The sequence below is a fragment of the Cyrtonyx montezumae genome, unplaced genomic scaffold (assembly GCF_038088225.1).
Source record: "Cyrtonyx montezumae isolate F1298 unplaced genomic scaffold, pur_monq_1.0 scaffold_10, whole genome shotgun sequence".
NCBI lineage: Eukaryota > Metazoa > Chordata > Aves > Galliformes > Odontophoridae > Cyrtonyx > Cyrtonyx montezumae.
The window spans coordinates 52,459,813-52,479,595 of NW_027071826.1; the positions used below are offsets into that span (position 1 = coordinate 52,459,813).

Here is a 19,783-nt window from a genome sequence, read left to right on the forward strand (position 1 = left end):
AAAGATGTGAGTATAGGTAAGGACCCTTGGTGTGTTCCTCCTGAGGACTGGGAGGTGCAGGGAGGAGCTGGGCCATGTCTTCATGGCATTCCCTGTAGGAAGGATTGCCTCCCTCACCCTGCTGGCTGTGCTGCTTTTGATGCTGCTCAGGTTACAGCTGGCTTGCTGGGCTGCAAGGAGCATGCTGCTGCCATCCACCTGTACCCCCAAGTCCTTTCCTTGAGGGCTGTGCTCCATCCTGACATCCCCCAGCTTGTACTGACAGCAGGAGTTGCTGTGACCCAGGTGTAAGACCTGGCCCTGGGCTTTGTTGAACCTCATTGCCATTGACCACCGCTCTCTGGGTACGATCTTGCAAACAGTTCCTCATCCATCAAAATGAGCACTAAAAGCTTTATCACTACGTATAAAATTTCTGTCCTGGTTTACACATGGCTTGCCCTTCTATTAAATATTTTCCTTTAATGCTCTTATCTCAGTGTGCCTTCTGGACTAATGTGTAGCATGCAGCAAAGTAAACGTACTTATTTGGAAGAAACATTTCATTCTGGGAGACATTTTCAAGTGCTCAAGTTAAAAACTGCAAGGGAAGAATTGCTCGGGATGATGAGAGGTTTGAAAAGTTGTGATGGTGATAGACCTATTTTTGTTAGCTGACTTAGCTAGGCTTTTCACTGAGGGAGAGAATCAGTGCAGTGCCCTAAGCTTTTCCTATGCGTGTTAGTGACTCATAAGCAGTTTATTTGAATCATGTCGTAGCAGCATCTTGCAGCTGATAATTGACTTGGATGTTGGAACTGGACCACAGAAAATCAAAGAGCTTTTCCAACTTAAAATGTTGGAACCTCAGCCCATAGATGTACATATAGATGGAAGGCTTAGTGTTTGGCTCTCTACAGAGGTTAAAATAAAGAGACAAGTATTTCATTCCATAGGCTGGGATGTTTCTGAAAGATGTTATTGCATACAATCATACGTTTCCCATGTGTCTATTTAATCACAGCTAAATGATGTTGAAAGGACACATGCTGCTTTGTCCTAAGGAGGATCAGCCAAGAAATGGCTGCATGACTATGAACTGCAGAGTCAAAAGATTATGGGAAAGGTGTTAGGAAAGGTCTTTTTGGTAGAGATAAGGAAGTATTATTGCGGCAGAGCTGCCAGAGAGCAGAAGTAACCTTGTATGGAGTAGGCCACGCAACTGTGATATCCATTATGAAAGATCAGTTCAAAGAGTCGCGGTCCGTGGGGCTGAATGAACAACCTGTTTTCTTGTCTCTTAATGACTTGGGGTCATTCTTCTACCTAGAAGGCATTCAGGTATGATATAAAGGTTAAAAATATTTAGTTGTGTTAAGCAGAATTATTTAAGTAAGAAGTTAGTGTCATTGCTGGACCCAGAGGAATGAACTAGAAGACCGTTTTAATAACGAGCAGGTGCTTTTAATGTGTGTAACAGACAGCTTGTAAAAACAGTTGAACTACATGTTAAAAGATGTTAAAAGTCACACGAGGGTCTTCAGAACTGCAAATCCAAAAGTGTGTGTAGGTGCCATGCACTGTGTGTTTTAGGCTTTCTGAGATATTCCTTAATTTAGAATTCAAGTGTGGAGGTCTGAGCCTCGTGGAATTCTGTTAGGAGGTTGTGTCTGGAAAAAGTCGGGGTAGGCTAGTCTTCAAAACCCACTCCTCTTCTGATAGAGGATCCCTTTCGGAAGCACAGCTGGCTTTTCATTTATTTACTTCTTAACTCACAGGATACTGAAGGAAGATTAAAAACCATATCCAGTTTTTAAAAAGCCTTTTTATTTCTTTGATCCCCAGAGGTGTGTGTTTTTGTGCTAACTCTAGCTCTTCTGCTTTGGAGCACACAGAGGGACAGATGCAGATGCTGGGTGTTTGATAGGATGTGAGGTGGAGGGATTTTCCTTTTCAAATCCACGTCAGACTTTACAGTTGCTGCCTGCTGATTAAAGCAATGTTGTCATCGTGCTCATAGGTGTGAAATGTTGGAGTTAATTGGCTTGCATACTCTTGCTCTTCGTAGAAGGCAGACTCTGGCGTCATCTGCTTTGACATATGCACGGCCTATTCATATGTGTTGGTGGCATTTTTACCAACGTGTCTGTTAGCTGCTCTGTTCCTCTTCCACGACATTCCCAGGCAAGGAACATCTTACTGTATGATATTTAAACTGAAGTCTTGTTTCTCAAGTCCTCAGCCCTGCAGCAGGTCACGCAGGTAGGTGTCCAGGTCTTGAATATCTCCATAGCAGGGGACTCCACAACCTCTCTGGGCAGCCTGTTGCAGTGCTCCATCACCTTCACTGTGTTTTTAATTCCCCTTCAATAAGCTTCCATGAGTATTTATATGTCATAAAGAATCTGCTGCTTCATTTTGAAATAGGCACAGTTTTATTTGGGAAATGTACCAAATTTCTTATGGAGATTATCTGGGCTGCTATTGGATTTTGTTATGATGATCCTAATCCCATTATCCAAGGAAAATGAGCTTGTGTAACTTTTGTTCCGTGTTTTTATAGGATAATTACTGTGGAAGCAAAGGAGGGTAGATGATTTTGGTGAGGGAAGGCAGAATTAGTCTGGGTTCACTACAGACTGGGTTCACTACAGAGTAAATGCAACGTCAGCATTTTCAATCCATCACTTGAATTCTGGCTTCCTTTGGCCAGAGCCATGCAGCTGTTGCCTTGTTCTCCTGAGCCCTGATACATATTTCTGAGTTTTGAAGGTAGAAATATCTGTTGCTCCGTTTTGGTTTAAGTCATGATGTTGGAAAGTTTACATTAGGAGAAGATCCTATGCAGTTATATCTCCTGCTCCCACATCAGTGCCTTGAATCTAAATCACTTAAAAGTAGTAGCTTATTTTACTTAGTGTCAGGCTTTCCGTCTGTTCTCAAGCAATTTTTGTTCTGTTTTATGAATAATAAAGATCCGTTAATGTCGTGTTAAAGGTGGAGTGATTGGAGGGTTGGCTACATGTGTTTAGCAATAATGTGAATGAGGCCATGTGTTGGGTTCAGTGTGGTGTCAGCTGTTCATTGCTGATCTTTGACTGGTTAATTTAATGTTCTCTGACATTTGCTCAACAAGCTTACTGTTGTGGGGTTTTTTATTTTTTTTTTGCTGTCAAGTGATTGCTGATGAATTGACTGATTAGAGAATAAGGGAGTCTCAAGATAGCACAAAGCCGTATGCAGCGCCTTCGGGGACCCGTGGATCATTTGCTGAATGTTGGAAAGGAGAGGGTTGTTTTTAAACCTGTGTAAAAATTACAGGTTTATTATGTTGTTAGACATCTGCTTTACTGGTTAGACACAACTGATGCTAATTGTGTTCAGGGCTGTGGAGGGGGGTGGGTGCTGGTGCCAGTGCTAGATAGCACTTCTCTGAGGTCTGTCAGTCTTAGCTGGGTGCGTAGAAATATCAGTCTGCTAAACTGATCTTGTGTTTATTTGCTTTTTGAGGAAAGAATTTGCAGAGAGATGGGGAAATAAACGTCAGAAGCGTGAAGCAGGTGTCCCTGAAGCACGTGCAAAGCCCTCCCTTATCCCTTAGTGGTACCCGAGTGCTATTGTGTGGTTTCTGGAGAGAAAGCATAAGGGACTGTAATGAAATCCAACACTGTAGCAAAAGCACTACAAAGAAAAACTTGTTTAGATCATCAGAACGATGTATATTCACTACTGGTTATACTAAATAGTCAGAAGCTTGAAGTGCAAGATCAGCAGCTTAGCAGCACACTCTTTGTGTTCCTCCAACTCTTGCTCTTGGCAAAAAAGAGTAACTCATTTTGTTACCTCCACATAAGCCTCGTTTCTGTGCCAGTAGCTTCTGCCCTGCTGAATGATTACCAGCTCTGATTTTATCTGCAGTGAGGCCAGTGCTCTTGTCTGCTTTAAACCACGTTCAGCTTCATGCATCCACGTGCTCCTCACGTACACCTGCATCCTTTGTGAGCACTTGACTGTATGTGTAGCATGGATCAACAGAAATGCTACTTGTCTCAAGCAGAACTAAGAGTTTACCAAATCTAAAGGAAAAAAGTCAAAGTTCAGTTTGGTGAACCTCTCCAATTAGGAGCTTGGGATTTGCTGTGGCAGATTATGTCGATGCTCTCCTGAGTCCAGCATCCTGCCTCCAGGATCTGCTGCATTTGCAGCCCTGCCTGCTTTCCCCAGCCGTGCATTAGGTCAGCACCCAGTGAAGAAGCAGTTTTTCTCTTCGTGGCATGCAGGTCATTCTTTACCCCAAAGGCCTTCTTGACCAGTATCTGCACATGTCTGTAGGGACAAAGATGCTCAGCCTCTTTATGTAGCCTTAAACTCTGTTTGCTTGCAGAGGTTAGTACTTTGTGCTAAGAGGGGAATTTGTTAAACTCTTCATAAATACACGGGTGTAGACTGCAAAGGTCTCTGTCTTCACTATACAGGTGAAAGAAGGGGTACCATCTTAATGGGAACTTCCTTCCCATGTTCCTGTAGTTTGCTTTACAGGTAGTTACACTGCCCTGTTTCGCACATTTTATTTCAGTTTGCTGGCAAACCCAGCTTCAAACCCTCCCAGTTGTCTGGTAACGATATAATTGGCAAACAGATCATTAGATCGTGAGCACTCCAGACCCTTTAAGTGGAAGCTTAAGGAGGAACTAAGCTGAAAAGCAGGGTCATCACGGACAATTTAATTTAGGAAGTTAGCAGTCAGTAGAAGATTCGGTTAGATTTCTATCTGTGAAACAGATGGCTGACTGCAAGATGATTATGTTAGGTTTATTATATTTGTGGAAATTAATTCAGCACTTTATTTTGTTGTTGTTGTTTGGGGGGGAATAAAGAACTCGTAAGATTTGGTGACCTCTCAGCAGGAGCAGTTTATGCAGAGCACCATATTCTTCAGTGTAAAATACGGCAGAGCCCTGGGGATCGCAGGGTGGGCAGAGAGCTTTTTGCTGTCTCCAAACACCTGATGGGCATAGCAATCAATACAGGAGATGGCAGAACGAAGCAGAAATGCTGCCACCTATGGGTAACTGCTTGGCAGTGTGCATCCGTATCTGTGTGCGTGCAAGTATGTGAGTATTCCTTCTTCCCACTGAAAAATGAATAATGGGTTTTTAAATATTGGGCATCTAGTATTTGTTTAGGTTTTTCTGTCTGTCACTTTCTGAAAGCGTGGCTGCTTGTTTTGCTGGCTAGATGGGAGTTGAACTCTGGCAGCGTGGCTCCGGTTGGGATGCTGAACCCTTTGGAGGATCTTTGCCATGGTGTGCCTCTCTAGGAGCTGGCCTTTGCCACACAACTTACAGCTCTGCTGTCACCAAGTATTTTTCACTATGCTAAGAAAGCAGCTTAAAATAAAAGGAGATCTTCCAAAAGTAGGTCACACCTAGGGTTTGCATAGCCCACTGTCCCACTTCTGACAGCGCCCAAGAGCACCGGTGTCAGGTAGAAGAGCCTTAGAAGCATTTGTAGAACACACACACAGATTTGTTAGAAGGAGGATTGATCTTTTCTTATTCTTCCCGCTGACAATAATAATCTTAAGGAAACACTGGAAGAAATATCTCATATTCTGATGCTCAACATCAGTGCTGTATTGCTGTTCTGAAGAGCTAAGTGTGTGGCGAAGCTCCTTCCAAGGGACTGAGCACACCCTTGAAGGAAGCATGTGGCTCAGCTTTGGGACCTGCTTGCTTTGCTTCTTCCATCTCCAGAATGTGCACCCACTTGCTTGGTGGTTGCACATTTTTGTCATTGCTTAATCCCCACAGCAAATGGCTTTTGTTAATAAGCAAGAAAAGCCTTTGTAATGTTTCTGTCCTCGCTATTTTGGGTCGGATATCTTTCATCTTCACGCATTACTAGAAGTTGAAATGATTTATAGATGTATGTCTTTGAGACTGATTTTATTTTCCTTTGGAATTACTTCATAACCGTGAGGGTTGTTTTGGTAAATTAATCCTAATTCATTTCCTTTTGAAAGCAACTGGGAGAAAATGGGCTAGAGGAATGACTGTGTGCTCAGGGTACTAGCCAGGTTTAATTTCCTGCACTTTTCAGCTTTTCCTTAAGGCAGGGGAGCTGGACTCGATGATCTCTTGAGGTCCCTTCCAACCCCTGAAGTTCTGTGATTCTTACCTTTCCTTCCTCAGAGTCCAATGCAGCAGTAATGGTTTCCTGTGTTGAGCCTGCCCGGAGGAGGTGCTGTTGGAATCGTGCAGCCTTGTGACCAGGTGAAAACAGCACAGAGAAGCTGTAGCAGCTGCTTGGAACAATTTGGTGCACTTGACACCTCTGAAAAGAGAAAATTAGCCCGTCCCTGTTGGGAAAGTTCAGAAGGCTTGCTGGGAGTTAGAAACGAGGTGCGCCAAAATGACACTGGGAACTGACCTCCTCCATTCTCAAGCACGACCCAGTGCCTTCCCTATAAAATCCAAGCCAGGCTGTTTACAAAAGCCAGTTCTCTGCACTTGTAAGGAACGCCAGCTCTGTGGTCAGACGCTGGGATTTGGGGTGTTGCTTTGGGATCCTGCTGTCTCACCAGCCCCCACTCGGGAAGGCAGGAAGGTGTGCTGTATGTGCCCACTTTGCACTTTTTGGCTGGTATTTGTGACGCTGGGGTAGAAAGCCTCGTTAAAAAATATAACCCAGCAGTTTTTAACGATTGCCTGTTAACGGCTGCAGTAGCTAACACAAGATGTTAGCTGCTCGTTGCCTTGTTGTTGCATGGAAGCTGCCTGAAATCTGTTTCTGACCTCAGAACCCTCTGGGTTGGAGGCAGCAGTGCCAGGAGGAGCGGGGCTGGGGGTGAGGAGCTGCTGAGGGCTGTAGCTGAGACAGAAATCTGACCACATGCCTGCGTGACCCGGGCTAAAATTAACCACGCGAGCCTCGCACGCCTCCTTGTGCTTCATCATTTGGCTGTGGATCACTTGAGAAGGAAGAGAGAGCTGGGCTCCAGCAGCACACATTCATCTTAAATATGCCAATAAGCAGTATGAACTTGCAGGTCCCTGCTCGTGGGAGAAGTAAATTTTCCTGTGACCATTACAAAACAGTAAGCAGATCCTGGCTCCTTAACCACATCAGTGCTCTGACTTCAGCCTCAGATGTGATTTTTTTTCCCTTTCTTCCTCAACTTCTTAGGACTTGCAGTGGTTTTTCTTCGGAGCACAAATCTGTCACCTCTTCAGATAAGCCCTTTTCTGTTGTTATTTGTGTGTGGCAGTAGATGGAGCTGGGGTGATTCCGTGTATGAGAATGGTGATCCAGGGGAATAGCTTGGCGTGCACCTTAGGTGTCATCTTAGCAAAGTAAATCTGTGGCTGAAATGGTAGGGCTTGGGTTTCTCTTGTTCTCTGAGGCCAAACCGGGCTCGGGTTGGGCGATCAGCTCCGTCACTAACCCTGCTTCAGCTTTGGATGTGCTCTTCTGGACTGGCTTTGGGAGTTCTCAGAGATGTTAAGGCAGTCCGTTTTGGGGATTCACGATTCAAGTGTGGTGCAAGGAGTGGAAGGTGCGCTCCGGGAGGGGATCCAGCCCACGGGGACTGTGGATGGGGTGGGATGTGGAAGCTTTGTCAGCGAATTTCTCCCTCCCTTCTTTTAATTCTAGACAGCAATCATTTGCATGAGTATAGCTCTGCCCAGCTGGGAATTAGGCTTTAAAGAGAGGGAAAGGAGCAGTTCCGGGGGTATTTGCTTAAATTCCCCATTTCCCTGTTTAACTTCATGGGGCAGTTAATGTCTGTAAGCGTCCCGTAAAGCCTAATAGGCAGTGGAGTACCTCCCACAGACTGCCTAATAGTTTAAAGCTGTTCCAGCTAACCAATGCGAGTACAATCGATCGTTTAGTTCCACTTGAGAAAATAAAAGCTGCCCCTGCCTCCCCAGTAAGGAGCTGAGACCTGCACTGGTTGCAGCTTTGTTCCCAGTAGCTGATGGTAACTGGGAAGTTGCAGAGCTTGGGTTTAATGCTGGTATTTTAATGGTAGCGTGTCAGATACTAATTACTGACTAACCGTTGTGTTAAATATTGTGTTGGAACACATTAGGAGCCCGAAGTTGGGACTTTGTGGCACTGCAGGTGGATTTTTTGATGACTTCTACTGATTTTTTTCCGCGTATAGTGCTGCCATTAGGATCATGTTGGTGTACTGTGTCTATTTTTAGGGCATATTTTCACCCTGTGAGCTTCACTTTGGGACAGCAGAGGCACTGTCCTGTGGGATGTCGTCGCTGGGATAGCCCTGCCACTCAGTAATGAAAAACTCTGGGTCTAATGAACAGTGGTATGTGCTGTCAAAAAGAAATGTTCAGTTGCTACCAAACTGGCAAGAGTGATATCCAAAAAGCAGTCTGTGTCTGTTCAGTTAGGAGCTGGCATAGTGGGAGACCCTGGGTTGAATGGCACTGCCCAGTGCCTGGATGCGATGCGTGTAGGGTCCCCGTTGCTGGGACAGGTATCTGTAAGGAAGGAGCTCTGTGATTTGCAGTCCCAACCTCACTCTGGTTCATGGGCTTTCAGCTTAATCCCTCGAAGCACAAAGACTGCGTGTGGCTCTTGTAGGTGGGCAGGATTTGTGCTTTGCTCTGTTCTGAGTTCCCCGGTGCTCCCCAGGTGCCTGCTGGTAACTGGGAGCCCTCTGGTTGGGCTGTGACTCATGTTGTGCTGCATAATTCCAAAGTCAATATTTACCTATGATGCCCTTAATTCAAACCTGCTGGGATCTGAGCTTTACCTGTAAGGCTCTTAATTCAAACCTACTCCTAACAAAAGCAGGTAAGTAGAGCCCAGTTAACCATTAAGCTGACTGGGCTGAGGCACAAAGACCTGCTGTGGTTATGGTGCCCCTACCACGACACTGGCTTGGATTTGGCCAACTTAAATAGTGACGTGACCTCTAATTTATTTATCTTTTAATTATTTTTTTCACACAATGTGAAATTTCCAGGAAGTTTTAGAAGCCTGCACCAACATATGTGATCGAACTGGACCTGAGTGGAGCAGTGGGATGTTGGATGAGTATTTCAGATAGCTTGTTTTGCTACTGTTTTTAATTAGAAAGCTGTTCAGTGAGCATTCAAGCCTGTGACTTTGTGAGCTGTTTGCTGAGAGTACTAGAGAGCACTGAAAGTCCACACGTGGAGATAGGCGTAGATGAATGGAAAGGTTCTCGTCGGTGTTTTCCCAGTTGTTATTATTGCTTTTCCTATTATTTGCCTGGTTTTGAATGCTGGAAAACGTGATGTCCTTTGAAACGTGCTTGGCGTGTCTAGAAATAGCAGCCATTGTATGTTTATTATTTTTCACTCGCCTGTATGGAAAAGGAAAAAGCAACGCGAGGAATCGTGTTTGTGTAGTACATTACAAAGACTTAACAACGAACGGGGTTTGAAAACATCCTGGAAAGTTTCCATAGTTAGCTGTTATCTGCTGTGAAAATTCCCTGAAGTGCCCCAGAAACAAACATTTTCTTGTCTCTGATTGCCGCGATTGATGAGCTCAGTGGGATATCTTACATGTCGTCCATGTGCTGCTCTCGCTTCTGGTTCCTGCCTGACGGGTTCAGTTGTGCTGTGGAGCTCCGAGGGATGTATTTGGGGTGCTCTGCTCCTTGTGGAGTCCTCTGCTGCAGCTATGCTTGTTTTCCTGTGATGGAAAATGCTTTCTCGTAGAAGGAGCCAGGGGACACAATGGCTGGGTTGCACGAAGGGTTTGTTTCCTGCTCCTTTTGCGGTCAGCTGGAGGAGTCCCTCAGGTGCTCTTGGCATAGATTTCATTCACATGGTTCCACTCAGGGTATCCCAGTGAGGTTTGCTTTGCTGATGGTAAAGGGGTTGTGTGCCCTGCCAATATAAAGGCGGGACTAGAGAATAAACACTACAAAATACACTCATAAAGGTTGAGGAAGACCTCTAAGATCCCCAAGTCCAACCCTAGCCCACCCCCACCATGCACACTGAGCATGTCCCTCAGTGCCACATCCCCACGGCTCTGGAACCTGGATGTCTTTGTATTTAAAGGTAAAATCCTGCTATTGAGTAGGTTCCTGTAGTTCTGTGGTATATAGCTTGTATTTACAAGTCTTTTAAATTGTGTCTTGTGCTTAGCAACGCTATTTAGTTCTTAAGCGGAATTCCTGTTTTTTTCCTTCTCCCTTTCAACAACCTGGCCTGGAAAGGTTTTATGAGTTCCTGGTGACCTTGGCTAGGCAGTGCTAGCATGTGGTGAGCAACTCTTAATGACAATTAAAGAGGTTTTGACTTGGCTGCTTTGTTTGTATAGTTTTCAGATAGCACATTTTAAAATAAACCCCCAACAGCTACAAGTTTGCATGAGAGATTAAAATCAACTTAATAGGCCTAATTGACCTGCGAGATGGAGCTTACTGAAACTGATGGGTTTTAAGGCTTGTTGGGTAATACAACAGCAAAGTTACCTTAAAATGGAAATGCTTTGTGCCTGATATGTACCAGAAATGGCTTGTGTAGAAGGATCTTTAAATCCCCTTTATAGCAGATACGAAGAGGTAACGCCAAAGCTGCCGTTCCAACACAACGTTGCAGTTCACGTCGTGACGGTCCATGCAGGCCGTGACATGTTTAGAAGTTTACTGTAGCCTGGTGTGAGCTTTGATGTCAGGTTGCTGAATAGAAACAGCCCTGCTATAGTAAGCTGAATACTTGATCTGCACAATGCCTTGAATTTTAATGGTGTTGACTTGTTTCAAACAGCAAAAAGCAGTTCTTTCAAATCAGCCTCTCAGTCGTTGAGGGGTACAAAGAACCGTGTTTTTTTAAGGTTGATTTTATGAACAACAATTTTTTCGTTTGTTTCCTAATAGATTTACACAGATTGGGCTAATCACTATCTGGCAAAATCTGGCCACAAGAGATTGATAAAGGATCTGCAGCAAGATGTGACTGATGGAGTCTTACTAGCTGAAATAATCCAGGTTGTAGGTGAGTAACTTTTCTCTTTTTGTACTGACTCACTCAGAAATACTCTGCCTTATCTTCTGTGTAAACATAGCCTGGGCTGGGGGGAAGATCCATTGAACTGCATGGAATTATGTGGATAATTTTTCTTCAGAGACTTTGCCAATTAATTTGATAAAGCCTTGTCTTAAAGGGTAGTGGAAAAATATTTGACATCACTGATAAAATCTCCTGACACAGCAATATCACGATGTGCAGCTGAATGTTAAAAAAGCAGCTGCCAGGCTGATGTTAGCCCTCACTGTCCCTATTTCTAGTACTTCCTTGGTGTTGGTCTGAACCTAATTCTTAGAGATACTGTTGTTAGGCAAACCCCAGCCCAAATGAAACTCTTAAGACCAATGTGGTGCTAAGAAGCAGGCATTTTGTAACCGGGCACCTGGGGGTGCTTCCACCTAATCACACACCCCCACAGAACAAAGATTCATCCCTTATGGACATTCGGGTGTCTAGGTACTAGGAGAGAGGGATGTAGTGGTCCTGAGATCTTGACCCCATCTCTCCCATTTGCGTGTTTGCTTAGTTAACCGTAGAGCTATTCACCCTTTTAGTAGGCTGGGTAGGTGTAATTCTCAAGATGGTCCAAAAATATAACATTAGCCACGCTGACAATAGTTGCCTGCTGTGTTGAACATTATACTTCCAGCTAAGTTTGGATAATCCATATGTGCAGCTGGAAAATGGGAAGGGATATGACTTTTGTGTGGAAGAAGAACATAATATAATGATTTCTCTGATGAGAAAGGTCATTTATCATTAGAACACATCTTAGATAGGAACTGAGTTTTGCAATCCTTTAGTTCCCTTGGTTTGCACTAATATTAGCAGATAATGAAGGTCTGAAACAATTTTCTACATTGGCCCCATGCAAAGCGAGGTATTCTTCCCTTGGGCCTGCATCCTTCATTAGTTCCTTCAGAGAGTCATCCATCTGGTATTTGGGATGCCACAAAACACATGCAGGGCCCAATGGAGATTGATGGAAGCAGAAAGCCTGCTAATGGGAATTAGGACTACCATTGTTAGGAGCAAACTGACAGATTTGAGATGCAAATGAAGAAGACAGCAGTGAAGTAACAAGACATCAGTGCATGCATATTTATGCTTGTTTGAGAAGCTGTAAACGAGCTAGTTCCCCGATTTTAGGTACAAATCTATAAACACTGCTCTCTGATGAAATCGTGAGGCCTCGCTCCAATTACTCCACTAGAGCTGTACTGGAATCCAACAACGGAAAGATTTCATTTCTGTGTGTTGTAGAGCAACAATAGATCTGTGCAGCTTTCTACAGACCTGTCAGGCGTCTGCAGATGCACAGAAACAGTCCAACCATTGACTGTGTTGAAAGGCATTCACTCAGAACAATGCTCCTCTCTATGTCTATTTTCTTATGTCTGCTTAATAGGGAAAATTGTTGGGAACCCGAGGGCAGTTAGGTGTTCCTTCCCTTTATCGCTGCTGTCTGAGGAGGTGTGCACAGGAATGCTGCCATCAAAATGCAAACCTGATTGTGCCAAATGTTTATGAATGTATGTTTGTGCAGATTACTCCCTCTAAAATAATCAGTAAACGTGATTCACAAACGTGATTTTGGCGTTTAGGATTAAGTCTGCACAGCGAAAATACCAGGTGAAGGTTTTCATTTTTGGAGAACGCTTTGCACGTGAAAGGAAGTTCACATTTAAACGAACTCAGTTGAATCCTTCAAGTGAGTAGTGAAGAAAAACTCATTTGTATCTGATGTGTATGGCCTTAGGTACGCTGCATCTCACTGTCACAGATGGTGACAATTTTCACACATGGAAGCAGCTTTAACTGTAACTTGCAAAATGTGGTGTTTTTTTTCTAACAAACAGGACTACATAGTAAGAAAGCTTTGACACACAGTGTAGATGTTTGTCATTCTTGTGCTTCTCTGCATAAAACCATCCGTGGAGATACTCCTTTTTGCCATCTGAGTGCAACGTGTGGAGGTTATCCAAAGTCATCAGAATCAATTCAGGTTCAGATATTACTGATACATTTATTTTATTTTTCTTGTGCTCTTACCTGAGATTTACACTGCAGATGTTGAACCTTGAAATGCCAATTCCATAACTGAAAATAGAAAGGACGTGGTAGAAATAGACTCTAACCCAGCATGGTAGGATTCTTCCTACTGATGCCCATGATGTTGTGGTCATGGGATGTTTTAATTGATCAGACATCATCCAAGTCGGATCACATGGAACAGCCGTGCCTTGACATAGAGAAATGCAGGCACTGAATTAATGTTAAATACTACATCAGCTAACTAGAAGTAGTTGGAGTGAGAAGTAAAATGTGCACCTCAGTGTTGTGCTGGTTGACGGTACACTCTGCTATACCCATTTTGTCCTATCTCATGGGGGACATTACACAAAGGTTCCTTCATGAACATTTGAGTAACCGATCAGGCCAGCAATTGTATGCTAATGTAGGAATTAGACTGCAGAGCGTTAATTCACACGCTGAAGAAAAACTAATCTCATGTCTAAGCATCTGCCTGGAATCCTGAACAGTGCCAAATAGTTGCTAGGGTTAGAACACAAAACTTAGTGCATTGTTGTGAAGAGCATGGACTTCTTTGTAGAGATGGTTTAACCCAGTTTTGTTCTCTGTAAAGCTTAACGAAACACTTTTGATTTCTTCTCATCTTATTTTTTCATGCACTTGGAGTATCACTTGCTGAAGACTTTTTCTTCCACCAGCAATGCATATCTGTACTTACAGAAATGGGAACCTGGCAGCTGACTGGCAGATAAATGTAAAGAGTTCTTTGTAACATTTAATAGCACAGATTCCTTTTCACTTTTTCTTTTTCATAGACTCTTGGCTCTTAGTTTCATAATATGCCTGTTTTCCAAAATGCAGAAAGCCAATTATTTTCCATGCTTTGATTCAGCCCCTGTTAGTCAAAGCCCAGTGTCACTCATTACTATGTTTATTATAGGCTACAGCTGGTTTCTTCTGGTTTAGCACAACCCTCAATCTGTGTATAAATGGAGGAAGTCTGAAAATACTTAAAAGCAGCTGAACCCATTTCACTATATTGACATAATTGGATTGCTCTGGTTTTGTGAAAGCTACACGCCAAGGAAGAGGTGGGGAGAACTACTGAGCCCCCAGCCTGGTACTGGGGACAAGGAGTACTCCTTGCCTTCTGGTTGCACATGTTTTCACAGTCAATAGTGTGGTGGTCCTGACAGCCATTGCGTATGGCTCACAGTCATGTTACACCTTGCCAAACTGAAGCTCGTACAGAGTGTTGCTTTTGGTTATTGAGGCAAACCTGGGGCTTGGTGTAGGCCAGCCTTTGTAGTGCCTGCACTGATACAGCAAAGAATGCAGATTTTGAGCTCCTTTTAATCAAACGTACAATAAAATCTGCTGGAAAGAAATGCCCACAGGAGGGATTGGGAGGGAAAGGAAAAGAGACGCTGGGGGTGTTCTGCAGGCTTGCAGTCAGTTTGGGATAAATCCTCCACATTCTACGTGCCTGTGGTTATGAATTTACATCTTGCCCAAGGCTGAGATACATTTTCAAGCCTTTGTGATTGCCTGTGACTTCCAGCTGATGTGCTGTTTCTGCGTGGCAGCGAGCAACAGGAGCTGTGAGAGCTGCCCATCGATCTCAGCCAGCAAGCTGTGCTTTTGCAGCTGTGAAGTTTGATGCTCTTCCAAGATCTCCTGGCGCTCAGTGACTTATGCTGCAAACTGCCCACGAGCACACCACGCCGTGCTATTTAGGGAGCCTCATTCACTGCTATCTCTCTGACCTTCTCTGCAAGAAAGGCAAATAACCCCTACTCGCTGCCAGCAGTGTTCCTTGGAGCTATGTGGGAGGCTCGGAGATGGACTCTAGCTTCCTGCCAAGGAATGGGAGCATCAAAGTGATTTCTTGATGAATTAGACAGATTCCTGCAAAATGCCAAATGTGCCCACGGTCCACGTTGATGCGTTTACACAGCCTTGTATGAATCTCTGACTTTTTTGCCCTGCTTTATATAAACAGAGAGGTTGGAGCCAGAGTTCAGGCCAGCTGCCAGCTTGCCCCGCTGCCAGCCTTGCTGGTTGCTCTCTATTACACAGCTTTTCATAGCACTTGCACCTGTAGGGAAGAAGCAGTAATTGCTTTAATCTAGCGAAGGGACAAACCAAGGTGAGGTGGGAGTGGGGAAGGAGAAAAGCTTGTACATAAAGCTGCAGGGAAAGGTGGCTGCCTTTGGGGTGGCAGACATAGCACCTGGTGGAGCAGTTAAATTGGAGCATTGAGGTGTTTTACACCTTCATTTGCCAGTAATGCTCCTGCGCTGTGAAGCAGTGTATTTATTTGCTTATAGGTGGGGTTGACCTTTGGTTCAGCTCTAGAATGGAGCTGGTACTCTTAACTTGTGAATGTGTAGCAATGCTCACAAGGAACTGAGTAAATATTTGTTTTAAGGAGGAAAAAAAAAAAGGAAAAATTCAAATGCTGTACTGCAGCAGAATCTTGGAAAGAAGACTCACGTAGGTGAGTCTGCATATTTTGCGCACCAAAGCTTAAGAGGAGACAGATAATAAGCTCTGTGATTTGCTAATGTTGGTTGTAAATACATCATATAACATTTTGGAAGTTCCAGAGGACTAGAAGAAGAGCTGCTATTCATTGAGAAAGATAAGGAGACTGAGCAGGGTTATTCAGGATATCTCTCTAACCAAGGTAAAGGAAAAACTCATGCAAAATTTCATTATTCTCAAGTAGTAATTATGAACCTTGCAAATTTAAATGCTAATTGATACAAATATGGTCTTATCAAACTTGAATTTTTTCAGTTTCTGTAATAATCACAACTGCAGTTGATAAAGATCATGTATGACACAAAACCAAGAGATGGTAAATATTAAAAATGGAGGCATGGGATTTGTAAATGGAATCCAAAGCGAACACTTTTGTTCCCCTGTGACCAAATCTGAGATCTCAATTCTAGAAACAAACACATCCTCATTGTGTGTGGAGGCTGATTGTACTGGGGAACAGTACAATGGACTCCTCTGCAGTCTTTTTCAGGTTAGCATCCATTCTTACTGCATTACTGTAGGAGTAAAGTAGTTTTGTTAGCTCTTTGTTTGATGTTTTCTAATGCCTGTGCCAAATTTGGTATCTCTGGCTGAAGAAAGACATAAAAGTTTGATGGAGCTCTGAGATGTCTGGATGTCCTGAGAATGTGTTGGGTAGGAAATTCATATAATAAACAAATCGATGGGAGGCAACTCTGTTCAGTTCATCAGATGGGACAGAAAAGTCAACATTTGCAATTGGAATAGAGGAAATGGCCTCAAGTTGTGCCAGGGGAGGTTCAGGCTGGGTATTAGGAGACATTTCTCCTCCAAAGGAAGGAGACGGTGGAGTCGCCGTCCCTAGAGGTGTTCAAGAAATGTTGAGATGTACTAAGGGACGTGGTTTAGTGCAGTATTGGAGGTAGGTGAATGGAACTAGATAGTGTTTTTCCAACCTTGGTGTGATTCTGTGAGGTAACACAGTGAAAAAAATTGTAGGAAATGAGACTTTCCGTGTCAGTGGTTGCTCTGTTTGCTGTATGAAAGTAATTTCAGGGCCCGATATTGAAATGTGGAACTAAACAAACTAGCTCTGTAAGGCAAGCACCTCAACAACTTCTTTCTTCCTCTTGAGACTTAACCGTATCTTTCTACAAGCTGTGTTACAGGTGAGTCATGGATTAAAAAAAAAAAAAAGATTGAAAAGCAGACGTAGTTTGAGCTTGAAAAAAACAAAATAGATTTGATCATAATTTTCCCCTCTAGTTTTAAAATCTAGATTCACTTTACAAAGCATATCAAGAGGCACGCAAACATATGTACACGCTTTTCCACCCAGCAGTGATTCAATTTCCAAGATTAAGTCTTTCTGTAGTTGAAAGGAGCTGCCCGTCAGAGCACAAGAGGTTGCCAGACCAGTTGTTTTCTGGCTCCAGCTGTCTCTGGAGGCATGACCCACAAGAAAACTTCAGCTGCTTTTTTTTTTTTTCCGATGGTCTCAGTGTTCACACATTCACTTTGATTGGACAACTACAACCTGAAAGCTCTTTATTTAGCTAGCAGTGAATGCTCTGTAAATAATTGGCTGTTATGTCTTGATAGAGTTTTTGACTTATTTTTTGTTTTCAGCAAATGAAAAGATTGAAGACATCAATGGCTGCCCAAAGAACAGATCTCAAATGGTAAGTACAACATGGAGAGTTGTTGGTGTGGACGTTGTTGGCTGAGTAATTGTGTGTGTTTGCATGACTTCAGTATCTGTGGCTTTTAATAACCATTTTAACTGTTTTTTCACAGTACTAAGAGCTCAGGTATAACCTGAAGAACAGAAATACTACAGGGCTTTCCCCATTGCACTCCATAGAAATTGAGTTGGGCCTTATCGTTTATCACATTTATTGCTATTTCATTGTATATCTTTGAAATACCACATAGTTAAAGAGGAATATAGGAAACTAAAATGTTATGCCTTTGTACAGACAGAAGTATTTTAAAAGCAGAAATATGGATTTATTTTAAACTGGACTACTTTCCTATGTCCTTTGGAAATAAATAGAGTAAGTTAACAGAAGGTACTAAAAGAAACAAAAAATCCAGTTGCAAAATACGAGATTTTGTTTTATGTAACTCGTTTTTGACTGGTATGTTTTAGTTTGCAAAAGGGGTAGTTTTGTCTCTTGCTCGTACGTTACACTTAAATGCAAAGAACCAGAATTTGGTGCAGTGGAAGTAAAAGCAGATGGTACCTCAAGCGCATGTCTGCTGTGAGTACTGATGAAGCTAAACTTACAGAACTTTGGTGAGAAAGTGAATAGTAAGAGGCTGGCTTTTAAAATGCATCTTAGGAGAGAAGGGTTTAAAATCTGTTCTGTTGAAGAAGGTTATTTCTTTCAGCATCTGAAGGAAAAAAAACTCATTTATTTGAACTCAGTTATTTTCTAGAACCCCCCTTTTGCATTGTAATTTCTCACTTTGGGCTTCTTGGGTCTTATTTTTACGTGCAAAGCTATTTTTTATGTCCCTTTTCCCAACCGTCCCCACCTCCTAGCCCATAAGCTCAGCAAAAGACATAAAAGATTTGGTGGGAGTTTGTCATCTTAAGACTCCTAACACTGAGTTTTGCTATTTTCTTCGGGCTTTTTGTTTTTTCTTGGAAGTTATCAGTCTCACTCAAATCCACATAGTGAGCGCTCCTTGAGAGGAAAGCAGTCTGATTTATCACTGCTGCTTTTACTGCTTTGAGGAGATTGGTTGCTATTCTTGCTGTAGCCACAGCATCTGTCTACAGTACAAATAATTGAGGAAATTTTCACAATGACTGTCATTTAATGTTCCATAAATGCATCATAAGAACTGAATTTCATTGAGGACTTGGAGTTCATCTCAAATTCCTTAATACCTGAAGCCAAGAGTTGCTTCAGGTCCTTACTTTTTGAAGGCATGATGTTTGGCTTTGTTTCCTGTCCCTTCCAAAAGTCAGCTCTGGCTGCAGAAGCATGCAGGGAGTGCGTGCTGTGTCAGGAGCAAGGAAATTTTCTCTGCGCTACCTCCTCCAAGGCTCTGGTTTTATTCTGGTCCCTTGTTCAGGAGGTGAATAGGGCTGCCCCTTCTTTGTCACCCTGCTCATGCTGCCAAGTGTAACAAGGCATCCCCAAGTGAGTTTTGTCATGAGAGACCAAGGGTTATGCTCAGGGTGTGCTTTGACAGAAGTGTGCCTGTTGGCCAAGCTGTTGGCTATCTTACCGTAAAGAATAAAGCAGATGGGTTGGAATTGGATAATGTTTAAGGCCTCTTCCAGTCAAAGCCATTGTAGGGGGTCCCATTTTGCTGTTCTAAGAACACAAGTATCCTCGTGGAGGTTGTGTTTAATGCAGTTGCTTGCAGCAGTTAAGGAGACAACTCTTTTCCAGGTCTCTTGCGTTCTAGGGAGAATTAATATGTTGCATTGTTTATTAGGTATGGAAATCTTCATCCTTTTCATATTAGTGTCTGTAAGCTGGACGTGACAGATGAGCAGATTAAATAAAGTGGTAAATAAAGGCACCATAAAATGAAGCTTTGCTGGTGGGATCACCAGGGCTTGGGAGCTGAGCAGTGAAGATGCATCCGCCTGGAAAGCTGGAGCGACTCTGTGTCTCCCCAGCTCACTAGGGCCATGTGATTTGCTTCCATGTGGAGCGGTGCTAAGCCAGTAAAGCCTGCCAAACCTTAGAGATCTGAACACAGATCCAGAGCAGGTCTCTTCACATTGCCGTTCCCTTTGCTACAGAACATTGGGCAAATCATCATGTGGATTTGCCCAGACTGAACATTAGGTACAGCTTGGACCTGTCAGGCTCAAAGCCAGTGCTACTAAGCCTCGTCAGGTTAAGTTGGGCGCTGTACAACCATTTGGGGCCTTCGGTGCCTATCAACATTGTCCCAGTGCCAGAAATGATGTGATGAGGGTGAAACTGGTTCCATGAGAAGCCACCTAGATGAGAACCCAGCCCCCATTCTCATCTCTGTGTTTCTCTGCTGTTGGAAGTATCCCTGTCTCCTTTGGCTCTGGATAAAAGTTGGCTTTTTTTTTTTTTTTTTTTTTTTTTTTTAATGTAACCTCTTTAAAGTAATTTTATATATTTCCTCTACGTAGGAACTGTTTTTTCTCTGTAACCTCCATATTTTTGTAGTGTAGATGCTTTTCTAAACAAAAGCTTGTAATT

General features: G+C 43.2%; 2 protein-coding genes across 4 annotated transcripts in view; one reads left to right on the forward strand and one right to left on the reverse strand.

Annotated features, from left to right (window-relative positions):
• The window catches only part of CSRP3 (cysteine and glycine rich protein 3), a 362,567-nt gene that overhangs the window by 162,246 nt on the left and 180,538 nt on the right, over positions 1 to 19,783 (reverse strand). The gene's annotated exons all lie outside the window — the stretch shown is intronic.
• NAV2 (neuron navigator 2) overlaps positions 1 to 19,783 on the forward strand; it is a 260,533-nt gene that overhangs the window by 114,914 nt on the left and 125,836 nt on the right. For all 3 annotated transcript variants that reach the window (XM_065755404.1, XM_065755402.1, XM_065755403.1), the window contains exons 2-3: positions 10,868 to 10,985; positions 17,208 to 17,260. In XM_065755404.1, coding sequence (XP_065611476.1) covers positions 10,868 to 10,985; positions 17,208 to 17,260 — 171 coding nt within the window. The remainder of the gene's footprint in view (positions 1 to 10,867; positions 10,986 to 17,207; positions 17,261 to 19,783) is intronic.